Here is a 14706-nt window from a genome sequence, read left to right on the forward strand (position 1 = left end):
CACCACTGCACTCAGCTCTGGTCACAATTTTAATGCCAGCATTCCCTCTTTGCCTTATCAACTATTTTTATGCTATATTTCAAATGGATGCAGTATTTCTAATTTTTCCTCCAAGAACTAGATGACAGGTTATAGATTTTGCTTTCTATTTGTAAGCATTTCACATGAGGAAAAAAGCAGACACAATGATGTGATGAGAAAAAAGAAAAAGGTGACACTTTAAAAAGAGAGAATGTGTCCTCTCTGTAAAGAGAAGAGCATGGCTCTCTTTTTCTCCAATTTCATTAGAGATCTAAAAAAAGATTCTAAAGCATCCTGCAAAGGTACACTTCTTGACTTTAGACAGACAGCAGGATAATATCAAACTCTCAAGTATCCAGTGCCATGAAAACTTTAGGTTAATTAGCCTTATGTTCATGATTTATAATTGAATTCTTAATCATAAACTCTTGCAGATTTTATGCTTAGTAGGAATTATCTTTATTTCCCTGAGTTCCACAATCTGGTCTTAAACAAGGTCACGAAAGTCTCCCCTTTAGCGTAACTTGTGTTCCACTTGCAAACATTATTTTGAAACTGCATTTCTTCTGCAGATAATAATTTGTTAAAGAATGTAACACATTCTGTCCAGTTAATCCAGAAAGGGTGCAAGTAAATTGCTTCTTGAAAAATATAGCATAGGGTCAATGTGTTGAGCCTATTTATTTATTTATTATGCTGTGTGTTGAAATCAGAGCTAGTCAACCACTGAGCTACATCACCAGCTCCTTTTTTATATTTTGTTTACAGACAAGATCTCATTGATTTGCTGAGACTGGCTCTAAATTCATGATTCTCCTGTCTCACCCTCCCACGCTGCTGGGAATACAGGTATGTGGCACCATGCCCAACCTACCATTTACCTTAAAGGTACTTCAGGTCTTTTACTAGGTTCTGTAAAAAATACTACAATGAAAATATAGTCTTTTCTATGATCTAATGACTCCAATTTTTTAGATACATACCCAGAATTACTACTACTGAATCATATGACATTTTTATTTTAACTTATTGAAGAACCTTAATACCATTTTCAAAAATAGCTTTACTCAATTTATATTCTCACCAGCATTTTTACAAGTGAATCTTTACATCCATGCTCATATGCTCTGGATTACCTACTAACTTTCAGATTTTTGTTTTTTACTTCTAAATATTTTACTTATTTATTTACTAGTCATATAGACAAATAACTTTTATTTTATTTATTTGTTTTTATGTGGTTCTGATGCTTGAACACAGTGCCTCCCATGTGCTAGGGAAGCACTCTATAACTGAGCCAGAACTCCAGCCCCTACCTTTCAGATTTTTATCATAGGCATTCTGACAAGACTGCTTAGGGTGAAGGAAAGTTTTCATTTGACTGATGCATTAAATTTCTGAGGCAAGTGTGTTATATTCCAGGCTGTCAAGTAGCTAGGAGAAGAGTGTTCTGTATTTTCTGTGGTGAAACAGGAATCTGTGATTTCTAATACAATTTTAACACTACTGCTGCAAATTTTAGCTTTTGGAAGTAGTTACAAACAATGCAAATCCAACTATTTGTAATGTATGAATATTTGCACATGCTCAGTCTCTGTTGCTTATAGAAATTGGATGTTTAGGATATACTCCCTGGAACAGAAGTCACTAATTTTAGATGCTCAGTACATGGAAAAACTACTTCTGAAAAAAACTGGAAGGCCTGGAATTATTACTGGGATGAACAATGGTAGGACAGAGCTCAGAAAGTGCTGAAATATTCTTGAGTCTATCGGTTGTTTGTTTAATTTTCCCCTTTGATACTTATAAATAAGTTAAGAGAGAAGCAATTCTTCCACCAACAGAAGTTAGCAAAACCACTGGAACTTAGGCCTAGTGCAGATGACTAGAAACTTTCTCTAGAAACTTCCAGATGACTGGGAGCAAAAAGTAACAATTAGCATTTTGAAGATCATTCTCAAAAAACACCATAAAGAGTAGCAGAAATATCTGAGGGGTTCAGAACTCAGAATTCATTTTTTAATTTGTTGATCATTTTATTATGGAGTCACTAGAGTTCATTTTATACTCTGAATACTATAAAATAATTAAATATGTAATGTAAAATATTCTTTCCTGCTCAGCAACTTGTTGTTTTAAAAAATATTTTCACATGTATGACCTCCTCAGCAGCCACATGAATGTTTATAGCAGCTCAACTTGCAATAGCTAGACTATGGACCAACCTAGGTGGTTCTCGAAAGATGAATGTTTAAAGAAAATGTGGTATATATAATCAATGGAATATTAGTCAGGTTGAAAGTAGGCTAAAATTATGGCAATTTCTAGTAAATGGTTGGAGTTGGAGAATATCATGCTAAGTGAAATAAGCCAGTCTCGCAAAATCAAAGACAAATGTTTTCTATATTATGCTGATGCTAATTCAGGAGGGAGGGGGGCATTGGGGCAGAATCACTTTATCTTACATTAGGTTGAGGAAAGTGATGGGAGAGAGGGAAGAGGAATGTGGGAATAGAAAAGATAGTAGTAGATTGAAACAGAAATCATTACTGGATGTATATATATTTGACTACATGACTAATATGATTCTGCAACATGTACAAGTATGATATACCAAAGTGTGTATATATATATATATATATATATATATGCATTCTACTGTCATGGGGATGAAAGAGGGTCTGGGGATGTGGCTTAGTGGTTAAGAACCCCTTGTACTAAAAGGAGTGAGAGAGAAAATAGGAAGACAAATCAGAAGGCAGGATGGATCCACACAATTCCAACAAGTTTCCCATAACTCCTGCCCTTATTACCAAGTACTTAGGGTCTGTTGATATTGATACATCGGTGAAAATATAAAAAAAAATATTTTTTCTTATGATCTGGAGACATAAAAATTGACTTGCAAATTTCTACCAGGCCTGGTAGAATGGTTTGGAAACAGTAGTCCCATCCCATAGAATTCCAAAGTTATTACTTATTTTTTTAATTTTCTTTTTTTCCCTTTTTTTTAATTAATTTTTCAAAACATTACAGAGCTCATAATATATCATCTTTCATACATTTGACTCAGTTAGGTTTTGAACTCCCATTTTTACCCCAAATACAGATTGCAGAATCACAATTGTTACATACTCACATTTTTACATAATGGCATATTAGTGACTGTTGTATTCTGCTACCTTTCCTATCTCCTACTATCCCCCCTCCCCTCCCCTCCCATCTTCCCTGTCTACCTCCTCTGCTGTTGTTCAATTCTCTCCCTTTTTTCCCTCCCCCTTGCCCCTCATAACCTCTTATAATTTTGTGTATCATTAAAGGTCTCCTACTATTTCCATATGTTTTCCCTTCTCTCTTCCTTTCTCTCCCCCCATTCGTCTTTGTTTACTGTTAGTCTTTTCCTCTTGCTCTTCCCTCCTGTTCTGCTCTTAGTTGCTCTTTTTATATCAAAGAAGACATTTGGCATTTGTTTTTTAGGGCTTGGCTAGTTTCACTTAGCATAATCTGCTCTAATGCCATCCATTTCCCTGCAAATTATATGATTTTCTCATTTCTTAGTGCTGCGTAATACTCCATTGTGTATAGATGCCACATTTTTTTTTTATTCATTCATCTACTGAAGGGCATCTAGGTTGGTTCCACAGTCTAGCTATTGTGAATTGTGCCACTATAGTCATTGATGTGGCCGTATCCCTATAGTGCGCTCTTTTAAGGTACTCAGGGGATAGTCCAAGAAGGTCGATAGCTGGGTCAAATGGTGGATCCATGCCCAGCTTTAACAGGAATCTCCATACAGCTTTCCAAATTGGCCTCACCATTTTGAAGTCCCACCAGCAGTGTACAAGTGTACTCTTTTCTCCACATCCTCGCCAACACTTATTGGTGTTTTACTTCATAATGGCTGCCAATCTTACTGGAATGAGATGGTATCTTAGGGTGGTTTTGATTTGCATTTTTCTGATTGCTAGATATGGTGAGCATTTTTTCATGTACTTGTTGATTGATTGTATGTCCTCCTCTGAGAAGTGTCTGTTCAGGTCCTTGGCCCATTTGTTGATTGGGTTATTTGTTATCTTATTGTCTAATTTTTTGAGTTCTTTATATACTCTGGATATTAGGGCTCTATCTGAAGTGTGAGGAGTAAAGATTTGTTCCCATGATGTAGGCTCCCTATTTACCTCTCTTATTGTTTCTTTTGGTGAGAAAAAACTTTTTAGTTTGAGTAAGTCCCATTTGTTGATTCTAGATGTTAACTCTTGTGCTATGGGTGCCCTATTGAGAAATTTGGAGCCTGAGCCCACAGTATGTAGGTCATAGCCAACTTTTTCTTCTATCAGATGCCGTGTCTTTGATTTGATATCAAGCTCCTTGATCCATTTTGAGTTAACTTTTGTGCATGGCGAGAGAAAGGGATTCAGTTTTATTTTGTTGCATATGGATTTCCAGTTTTCCCAGCACCATTTGTTGAAGATGCTATCCTTTCTCCATTGCATGCTTATAGCCCCTTTATCAAATATAAGGCGGAACTGTGACCACTGGCAGATCAGGCACAGTGGCCTGCTGAGGGGCAGAGCCACCCCCTTCCCATGCACCAGCAAGTCAGTCGGACCTGGGACCCACTGGGCAGGTCAAGCCAAGCAACTTGCTGAGTGGCAGAGCTGCCCCAAACTCCTGCAGTGTAGGTGGACGTGCAACCCACCAGCAGAACACGTCCAGCGGCCTGCTGAGGGGCAAGCCCTCCCTGCCCCCCCTCCTCCCCCCCTGCCTGCAATGTAGATCAGGCCCAGCGGCCTGCAGAGGGGCGGAGCCGCCCCCTCCCCACCAAAGTTATTACTTTAATTGAACCACTTCGGCTGAGTTCCCAGCAAATGTGACTGCCATTGGGGTAAAGGTTCAGAGACCACATTGCTTCATTTTTAGATGAGTGTGAGATCATCCTGGGCAACCGAGTCCACCACTGTCTCAAGAAAGAGAAAAGAGGGGGAGCCTTGGTGAGGGTGTAGCTCAGTGGTAAAGCAGCCTTGAGTTCAATCCCCTGTGGAGACCAGTGACAGTGATTGGGAGACAAGTGTCTGAGATGGAGGTCTCTAATGACTTAATGGCAGTGGCATGCTTGGTGACTGGAAAAGTTTCTATGCAAAAGTATAGGATGCCTGGTTGCTATGGCAATGCTCTCCTTTAGGGAGACTCTGTTGTGGGAGACTTTTCAGCTTTGACCTTATTCTCAGGCACAAAGTTCCTTGCTAAGTCAACCACATGGTTCACCAGTTCCACTGTTTTAAAAGAAGCTTTAAAAAAACTTTAAAGGATGGACTTTCTTGAGAGCTGCAGGGTGCTCTTAACATTGCACATTTCAACTATAGAATGTAACTGAGAAAATAGCTGCATACTGTTGCTAACTTTGTAACTTTCATAAATACAAAGAATAATGCTTACATAGTCTTTAATATGATCAATGAAAGATACAAAATAAAGATTGCTGGTGTAATTCTTTATTCCTTTTTTTAGAGAGATAATTTTTAATATATGTTCATTTATATTTTTAATTTTTTGTGGACACATCTTGTATTTTAATTATATGTAGTGCTGAGGATCAAACCTAGTGCCGAACACACGCTAAGTGAGCATGCTACCACTTGAGCCACATCCCCAGCCCTCCTGGTATAATTCTTTAGACCTGCTGCTCCATCATAGAGAATTGCTCCACCCGATCCCAGATGTTGCATCTTCTGCGTGTGTGACTCTTTATTTCTTCCAATGTCCTATCAAACCCTGACAGAACATGCTAGTTTAACCACACTTGTCACAGCAATCCCCAGTAGCAAAAATAAATAAGTAAAAACCATCAATCTCTAATTAAATCACTTCATATGTTTTTTGATATGTTAAAACAAGGTACATGAAAACTAAAAATTCTTATAAAATCTAATGTGCTTCTCAGAATATTTAATAGTCTAACATTTTCTAACTCATTAAATATGAAAAAATCAGAGTTCTCTCTGGGCATCCTGAAATGTTTAAACATAGTCACTGATAATAACAGAGGAAAAAATAAAATACCTAACTACAGAAATACAGATATTCTCTATCTCAACATTAGCCTTGGGTAGATTACTGCTACTTTGATGATCTGGTCCCGTCTGTAAGTATCCATACCCAATTCCAAATATAATGAAAGTTACTAATCCTATCTCATCAACAACTGGTATATATTTTGGCCTTAGAATTGGCTAATATTTGTTTTCTCTATTTTAATAGCATTCTAATGCAAATTGTCCTTATCACTAACAGGACCAAATAAATTCTCAAACTACTCATCAGCTTTTCACAAATGACCTGAGCAGAGACTCACAGCATCACGTTTTTTGCAGGAGCACATCGTAAATTGCTGACATCCTCCTCCAAGGTTGCTTGACATTCCTTAAAGACAGGAAAATCTGACACCTTTTAGACTGCACTGGACCAGATGGTAATTTGTTCTTTATTTATCAGTTTCATTTGAGCTCCTCAATGACATCATCTATAAATCAGAGACCTCCATATGGAATTCCTCCACCAAAAGCTCTGAAAAGACAGGCACGTTTAGCACCTTCAGAGACTCCTGAAAAATAGAAGCTTTCACAAACTCTTTATGATAAGGACATTATGGCCACTTGTGATGACTACCAATTACAGAGGGTTCCCAGAGCAGAAAGCTGCTCCTCATGGACCTTTCAATATCATTACTTTTTAAAAATCATACACTTGATTTTAATTGAATTGGTGAATTTTACAGAGTTCCTGAATTAATAAACCATGCCTGAGAATCCAAAGAAGAAAACAATATAATGGACAAGCCCATCCACCCATCATATGGTTTATTAAAACTTGGTTTCTAATTCATTTTTCTTGGTTATACTGCGAACTGAACCCAGTGACACTCAACCAGTCAGCCACCTCCTAGTCTTGTTTTCATTTATTATTTTGAGTTACTTGTTAGACACAGGGCCTCACTGAGTTCTTTACTCCTTGTTATCCAGGGGGGCCAGCTTTCAAATCACAACCCTTGGGCTAAGGTTGTGGCTCAGTGGTTGACAATGTGCCTAGCATGTGGGAGAAACTAAGTTTGATTCTTAGGGAAAAAAATGTGTGTGTGTATATATATATATATAATTTTATTAAAAAATGAAAAGATGGGCTGGGGATGTAGCTCAAATGGTAGCGTGCTCACCTGGTATGCATGGGGTGCTGGGTTCAATCCTCAGCACCACATAAAAATAAAATAAAGATGGTGTGTCCACTGAACACTAAAAAATAAATATTAAAAAATTCTTTCTCCTTAAAAAAAGTGAAAAAAAGTCATAATCCTCCTGCCTCAGAATCTTGAGCCACTGGTACTTCAGGTGTATGCCAAAGCACCTGAAGATTCTCAAGAATTTGAGAATTTCAGAGTCTTTCATAAAATTTGAACAATATTGGAATCTAAGCCTGCTGCAAGTCTTTAAAACTACTAGTACACTGCACCATTAAATAAACCTCTCCATTTTATCTCAGTTTGTTCCACATAAGCATCACACTACAAAAGTTTGTGAGAAAATGCATACATGAAGGAAAATATGTGGTTCAAGGTCAAAGAGGTTACTTGTTATTATGACTGGCCCCCAAATTATGTCTTTGGTATGACAAAGAATATTTTAATTCTCATTTAATCATTGTACATTCTCACTATTTGCTTAGCTACAAACCCAAATCCATCAGAAGGTAGCCACCTACCTGCCAGCTCACATGACAACACTACTGTCCAAAAGCGACAGGCAGGTTCTGTCAGGAGATTCTGTAGCCTTCCTATAAGTCTGATTCCTACACTGATGTACTCACCAAGACTGAACTCCTACAAACAATGCCCACACCCCAGGACAGCTGCATTCACTCCAGTCCCTCACACTGCCAAGGAGCAAGCCTGCAACTACTGCCTTTGGCAAATGGATTTATTACATAGAAGTCCAGACTGCGTCAAGTGATCACACACCTCTATTCAATATTTCTTCTAAATCAAAGTTGTAAAACTAGGAAATTGCCACACCGACTCATTGGCTGCAAAGAAAGTTTTTGGAAATTTTGGGAAGCGTTCAAAACTACCTTTTAAAGATGAAGTTTTACTGGATGGCTTATGCTGTATTTATCAAAAACAGAAGGGCCACAGCACACTCTATTTGCCTTCCTTTCCAAATGAGCACTAAGACACAGCAAAAGGCTGGAACAGAGATAGAAGTGACAATCAACCCATCTTTGGCATGTTGGCAAACTTCAACATTTGGACACAAGTATGTAAGGAACTCTTACCAATAATCACACATGATCCATGACACCTGAATAGGTTGTGGGTGAGGTTTTGCTCAGGAGGCTTTGAATCATTGGGACAAGTAACTGAATCCTTTAGCCTGAGCAGAAACAGCCCACTCCACAGCAAGTACTGCACAATATAACCTGATTGGAGGCTGTAGCTTTATTAGTGATGTAGGGCACATGAGGCTAGACACCCAAGGAATGTTCCAGGAGCACATTGATTAGGTTCTGAGGGGTATCACTTAAATTTTTTCGGTTCACTGCTTGGAATTTCATTGATCTTTATTTACATCTAGTGGGACACGGATGGAGGTTAATATTTTATGTATTGGTATACATAAAGGTTTTGTTGTTGTTGTTGTTGTTTTGATTAGTTCACAGAAAGTGCTTTGTGTACCACTTGTAAGATTAGTCAGAGGTATTCCAAGCTTTGCCACAAAAGCAGAAGTCTGTGTTATAACCCACATTGAGATCTTTGCAAAATCATTTTCTGACATTCTGTTGAAAGAAAATTATGGTGAAGGTCTCCTAAGAAGCTTATTTAAGATTATTTGGTGGAGAAGGGAGAGCCGCTATATTAGGACACCAGAATGGGATGCTCCTTACCAAGCCTTTGGTCATGTAGTGTGTGTTAAGAAAACCATCACACAATTTTTTCCAGGGCTACTGAGGTACTCTAAAACACAGAGAAAAATCAAGCCTGGGTTTTCTGGCATATTCCACCTAAGTATTATTCATGGGGAGAAAACCTAAATTGGATGTAGTTTTTTTAAAAAAATTCACTGGTATAAAAGACCTTTAAAAAGGAAGAGATCAGCTGCAATTGTGGAAGAAACACCTGCAGAGCTACATCTGCTGATGTGGTTATTTGTGGGGTCCACAATCACAGCTGCAGCAAATTCACCACCTGAGCTACAAAGCGTTCAGTGCTAGAATGCCTGACTAGCATGCACAAGGAAGGATTTGGTCCCCAGGACTGGGAAAAGAAAAGAGAAAGCAACTCAAGTATAGGGCAAAATATATTTTGAGAAAGCGCCTCTCTAAACAATATACACAAATGACATTGTTTTATAATTCTCTGTAATGTGCCTACATACAGCACAATACATGAGCCTTATAACAAGCACAAGTGACAAGAGTGATGGTCCCAGAGTCATCAATAGATCAATAAGCAATCAAGCAAAAGGAAGATGCCAGCTGCAGGGTACACAGACACATCCCTATGGTCCCAGCTGCCACCCTCACCCCATCTCAAAAAATAACAATTAAAAGGACTGTGGAGAAACTCAGTGCTAGAGCACTCCTGGGTGAAATCTGAACTAAGAAAGAGAGGAAAGAAGTTCAGAAGAGCCATTTCACCAATCTGTACCAAAGGCTGGAGTAGAGAGGCCTAAACTAACATATACAATATGTAATGAAACATTAGACACAAAAGACTTAAAATACGGAAAAATGGAATCTAACAATAAGAGAGATTTAACCCAGAGAAACATGTTGCTTTCAAATCTTCATGCTGATGCAATACTCCTCTCCAACCCAGTACCCTGGGTTGGAGGGGAGTATTTTAAAGTACTCTCTGAGTACTTTAAAAAAAGAAAGAAAGAAAAAAATAAATGAAGGCACACACCATTGTCACACAGCTACAGTGGTTATCTCAAAATAAATAAATAAAATGAAATAAAATAAAATTTTCCTCATGTCTGAAAAAATTCAAATAGATCTGAAACAAGCAAAGTTCTCACCACATTTCTACATAAAGGGCTTTTTCCCAGTGTGATTTCTTAAATGCTGTTCAAAGGGACCTGGACAGTTGAAAGTGTTACTGCAATTTTTAAAGATAGAAAGGGGATTTTAACATGTGAATTCTTTTGTGCCTTTGGAGAAAACTCTCAAAGCTGAATACATCCCCATATGGCTTATCCTCAGCATTTTCTACACTATGAGTCTTTTCATACAACTGAAAAAAACTAGAACAGCTGAACCCTTTATATTTCTTACTTGCATAGGATTTATTCTTTTTATTCCAAAACAATATTCCCAGTCCTTAGGAAAAAAATGAGAAAACTAGAAGATTTCCTACATTTCTCACATTCACAGGGCTTCTCTGCATGAATGTTTTCATATATAAGAAAGGAAATGAAGCTGACAGAATGTAGCAAATCCCCCAAATTCAGAGGGATTTTTTTTCAATGTGAGTGAAATGGCTTTGAAGGCAACAGGGACAATGGAAAGATTTGTGATATTTTTCACATTTAAAGAGTTATTCAGTTGGAAGTTTGGTGTATGCCTTTAATTCCTCAGACTCGAGAGGCTGATTCTGAAGAATCAATGTTGGAGGCTAGCCTCAGCTTCTTAGGAAGACCCTAAGAAACTCAGCAACTCCCTGTCTCAAAATAAAAAGTAAAAAGGAACTGGAATGTAGCTCAGTGGTAGAGCACCACCAGGCTAAATCCCCAGTGGATCGATTGATCCTTTGCTCTCTCTCTCTCTCTCACACACACACACACACACACACACACACACATTCACACACACACACAAACACACACACACACACACACACACACACATTTTCAGCTGTGTGAGTCTCTCTTGTCTTTGAGGATGATGTGAAATGTGATTTACCATATTTCACATTCAAAGGATTTTTCTCCAGTAAACTTCCTACATGTATATGAGTGAAACAGTAATAACAGAAGAGTTTACCAATTGTTTTCATGCATATGACTTCTATGAAGTATATGTTCTTTCACATGTGTGAAGCAGACAAGATGTGGCAAAGGCTTCTCCACATTGTTGACATTCATTGGGCTTTTCTCCATTATACATTTTTCCGTGTCTGTGAAAGTCACTGGATCTAGCAAAGGCTTTGTCACACTGCTTACATTATTAGGGCTTCTCTCCAGTATGAGTTTGTTGATGTGAGTGAAGGTAAGAGGACTGAGTGAAGGCTTTGCCAGACTGCTTACATTCATAGGGCTTCTCTCCAGTATGAGTGTGTTTATGCATCTGAAGGTAAGAGGCAGTAGTGTAGGCTTTTCCACATTCTTTACATTCAGAGGGCTTCCCTCCAGTGTGTGTTCTTTCATGGCTCTTAAGCTTATAGAATGTAGCAAAGGCTTTCCACATTGTTTGCATTCATAGGGCTTCTCTTCAGTATGTGTTTTTCCATGTTTATGAAGCTGACAGGATGTAGTAAAGGCTTTGCCACACTGCTTACATACATAGGAATTCTCTCCACTATGAATTCTTTTATGTATGTGAAGGTCACCAAATCTAGAAAAGGCTTTGCCACACTGCTTACATTCATAGGGCTTCTCTCCAGTATGCACTCTTCCATGTATTTTAAGTTCACTGGATCTAGCAAAGGCTTTGCCATACTGCTTACATTCATAGGGCTTCTCTCCAGTATGAATTTGTTCATGTGAGTGAAGGTGAGAGGACTCAGTGAAGGCTTTCCCACACTGCTTACATTCATAGAGCTTCTCTCCAGTATGAGTTCGTTCATGTATCTGAAGGTAAGAGGCAGCAGTAAAAGCTTTTCCACATTGTATACATTCATAGGGCTTTTCTCTGGTATGCATTATTCCATGTATGCGAAAATGACGGGATGAAGCAAATGTTTTTCCACATTGTTGACATTCAAAGGGTTTCTTTCTAGTATGTGTTCTTCCATGAATCTGAAGACAACTAGATGTAGCAAATGCTTTTCCACACTGCTTACATTCATAGGGCTTCTCTCCATTGTGTTTTTCCATGAATTTGAAGGTGACTAGATCTAGAAAAGGCTTTTCCACACTGTTTACATTCATAGGGCTTCTCTCCAGTGTGTGTTCTTCCATGAATCTGAAAATGACTAGATCTAGCAAAGGCTTTCAACACTGCTTACATACATAAGGCTTCTCTCTAGTATGTGTTCTTCCATGTTCATGAACTTGACAGGATGTAGCAAAGGCTTTGCCACAGTGCTTACATACATAGGGCTTCTCTCCACTATGAGTTCTTTCATGTCTGTGAAGGTCACCAGATCTAGCAAAGGCTTTGCCAAACTGCTTACATTAATAAGGCTTCTCTCCAGGATGCACTCTTCCATGTATTTGAAGTTCACTGGATCTAGCAAAGGCTTTGCCACACTGCTTACATTCGTAGAGCGTCTCTCCAGTATGCACTATTCTATGTATTTGAAGTTTACTAGATGTAGCAAAGGCTTTGCCACACTGCTTACAATCATAGGGCTTCTCTCCAGTATAAGTTTGTTCATGTATCTGAAGGTAAGAGGAAGCAGTAAAGGCTTTTCCACATTTTTCACATTCATAAGGCTTTTCTTCGGTATGCATTCTTCCATGTATGTGAAGATGACGCGATGAAGCAAATGATTTTCCAGATTGTTGACATCCAAAGGGTTTCTTTCTAGTATGTGTTCTTCCATGATTCTGAAGGTAACTAGATCTAGTAAAGGCTTTTCCACACTCCTTACATTTATACGGCTTCTCTCCAGTGTGTGTTTTTCCATGTCTGTTAAGGTGATAGGACATAGCAAATGCTTTTCCACATTGATTGCATTCATAAGGCTTCTCTCCAGTATGTGTTCTTCCATGTGCATGAAGCTTAGAGGATGTAGCAAAGGCTTTTTCACATTGTTTGCATTCATAAGGCTTCTCTCCAGTATGTGTCCTTCTATGTGCATGAAGCTGATGGAATGTAGGAAAGGCTTTTCCACACTGCTTACATACATAGGGCTTTTCTCCTGTATGAGTTCTTCCATGTCTGTGAAGGTCACCAGATCTAGCAAAGGCTTTGCCACATTGTTGACATTCATAGGGCTTCTCTCCAGTGTGTGTTCTTTCATGGCTCTTAAGTTTATAGGATATAGCAAAGGCTTTTCCACATTGTTTACATTCATAGGGCTTCTCTCCAGTATGTGTTCTTCCATGTATATGAAGCTGACGGGATGTAGCAAAGGCTTTGCCACACTGCTTACATTCATAGGGCTTCTCTCCAGTGTGAGTTCTTTCATGTATGTGAAGGTCACCAGATCTAGCAAAGGCTTTGCCACACTGCTTACATTCATAGGGCTTCTCTCCAGTATGAGTTTGTTCATGTGAGTGAAGGTGAGAGGACTGAGTGAAGGCTTTCCCACACTGCTTACATTCATAGGGTTTCTCTCCACTATGAGTTCTTTCATGTATGTGAAGGTCACCAGATCTAGCAAAGGCTTTGCCACACTGCTTACATTCATAGGGCTTCTCTCCAGTGTGAGTTCTTTCATGTATGTGAAGGTAACAAGATCTAGCAAAGGCTTTGCCACACTGCTTACATTCATAGGGCTTCTCTCCAGTATGTGTTTTCTGATGTATTCTAAGTAATCTGGGATAAGCAAAGTCTTTCCCACATACCTTACATTTAAAATGTGCATTCCCTCTGTGTGTGACATTGTGCTTTTGAAGACTTATCTGTGAAATAAAGATTCGACCATCTTGTTTACATTCATAAAATTTCTCTCCAGAATCAGTTCTTTCATATCTTCTAAATAAAGAGGAGAAATGAAAGCCTTTCCCACATACCTCACATTGAAAAGGTTTATCTCCACTGTGTATTATCATGTGTCTTTGAACACCTGGGAGAGAAGAAGAGGCTTCACCACATTGGTGACATTCATAGGGTTGCCCCCCAGTATGAGTTTCTTCATGTCTTTGAATGTCATTGGAACAACTGATGACTTTTCCACATACTGTACTTTCATATGGTCTATATTCAGTTTGTAACAACATTTGTGTGTCAACACTTTTGAGAGAAACCAGAGATTTCCTATATTGTTTAAATTCACATGGCTTCTCTTCATATTCTTCACGCTTATAGTATTTGTGTCCAGAGTGAGATGTGATGTGCCTATGAAGGAAAGAAGGACATATGAAATCATTTGCACACAAAATGAAGTCACATGGATTTAATCTATTAAAATTTGTCTTTGTTTGGTTAAAAATTGGAATCGATTTGAAGGTTTCCCCACACTATTCTGTAGGGAAAGTTTGAAGTTTACCATAGGACTTCTTTGAAGAAGAAGTGACCAGCACATAATTGATACCTAACTCATTCACAGTTTTCTATTTTTTTATAGGTCTTTAAATTTCTACCAACATCACATAAAGGCTAGATTTTCTGACTTGTTAAAGTTGCCTGAAAATAAAGAGATTAAAAGGAAACAATCCTTTCCAACACAGCTTCTCTATGGCTATTATTCACATAGTCATATTCACATATGCAATTTCATAGTCCTTTTTGCATGTCAAATACTTTGAAAAGACTGAATACCTGTTAGAGATAAGTATGTATTTCTGATAAAAAATATTATAAGAATAA

General features: G+C 38.3%; 1 protein-coding gene across 1 annotated transcript in view; it reads right to left on the reverse strand.

Moving 5' to 3' along the window:
• LOC144371472 (uncharacterized) overlaps positions 1 to 14228 on the reverse strand; it is an 82258-nt gene extending 68030 nt beyond the window's left edge. The window contains 3 exon segments of the mRNA XM_078033779.1: positions 11618 to 12096; positions 12098 to 12224; positions 12227 to 14228. Of these exon segments, the coding sequence (XP_077889905.1) occupies positions 11618 to 12096; positions 12098 to 12224; positions 12227 to 14117 (2497 nt within the window). The 5' untranslated portion in view covers positions 14118 to 14228.
• Between the last annotated feature and the right edge of the window lie 478 nt (positions 14229 to 14706).

The sequence above is a fragment of the Ictidomys tridecemlineatus genome, chromosome 16, assembly GCF_052094955.1.
Source record: "Ictidomys tridecemlineatus isolate mIctTri1 chromosome 16, mIctTri1.hap1, whole genome shotgun sequence".
Lineage (NCBI taxonomy): Eukaryota > Metazoa > Chordata > Mammalia > Rodentia > Sciuridae > Ictidomys > Ictidomys tridecemlineatus.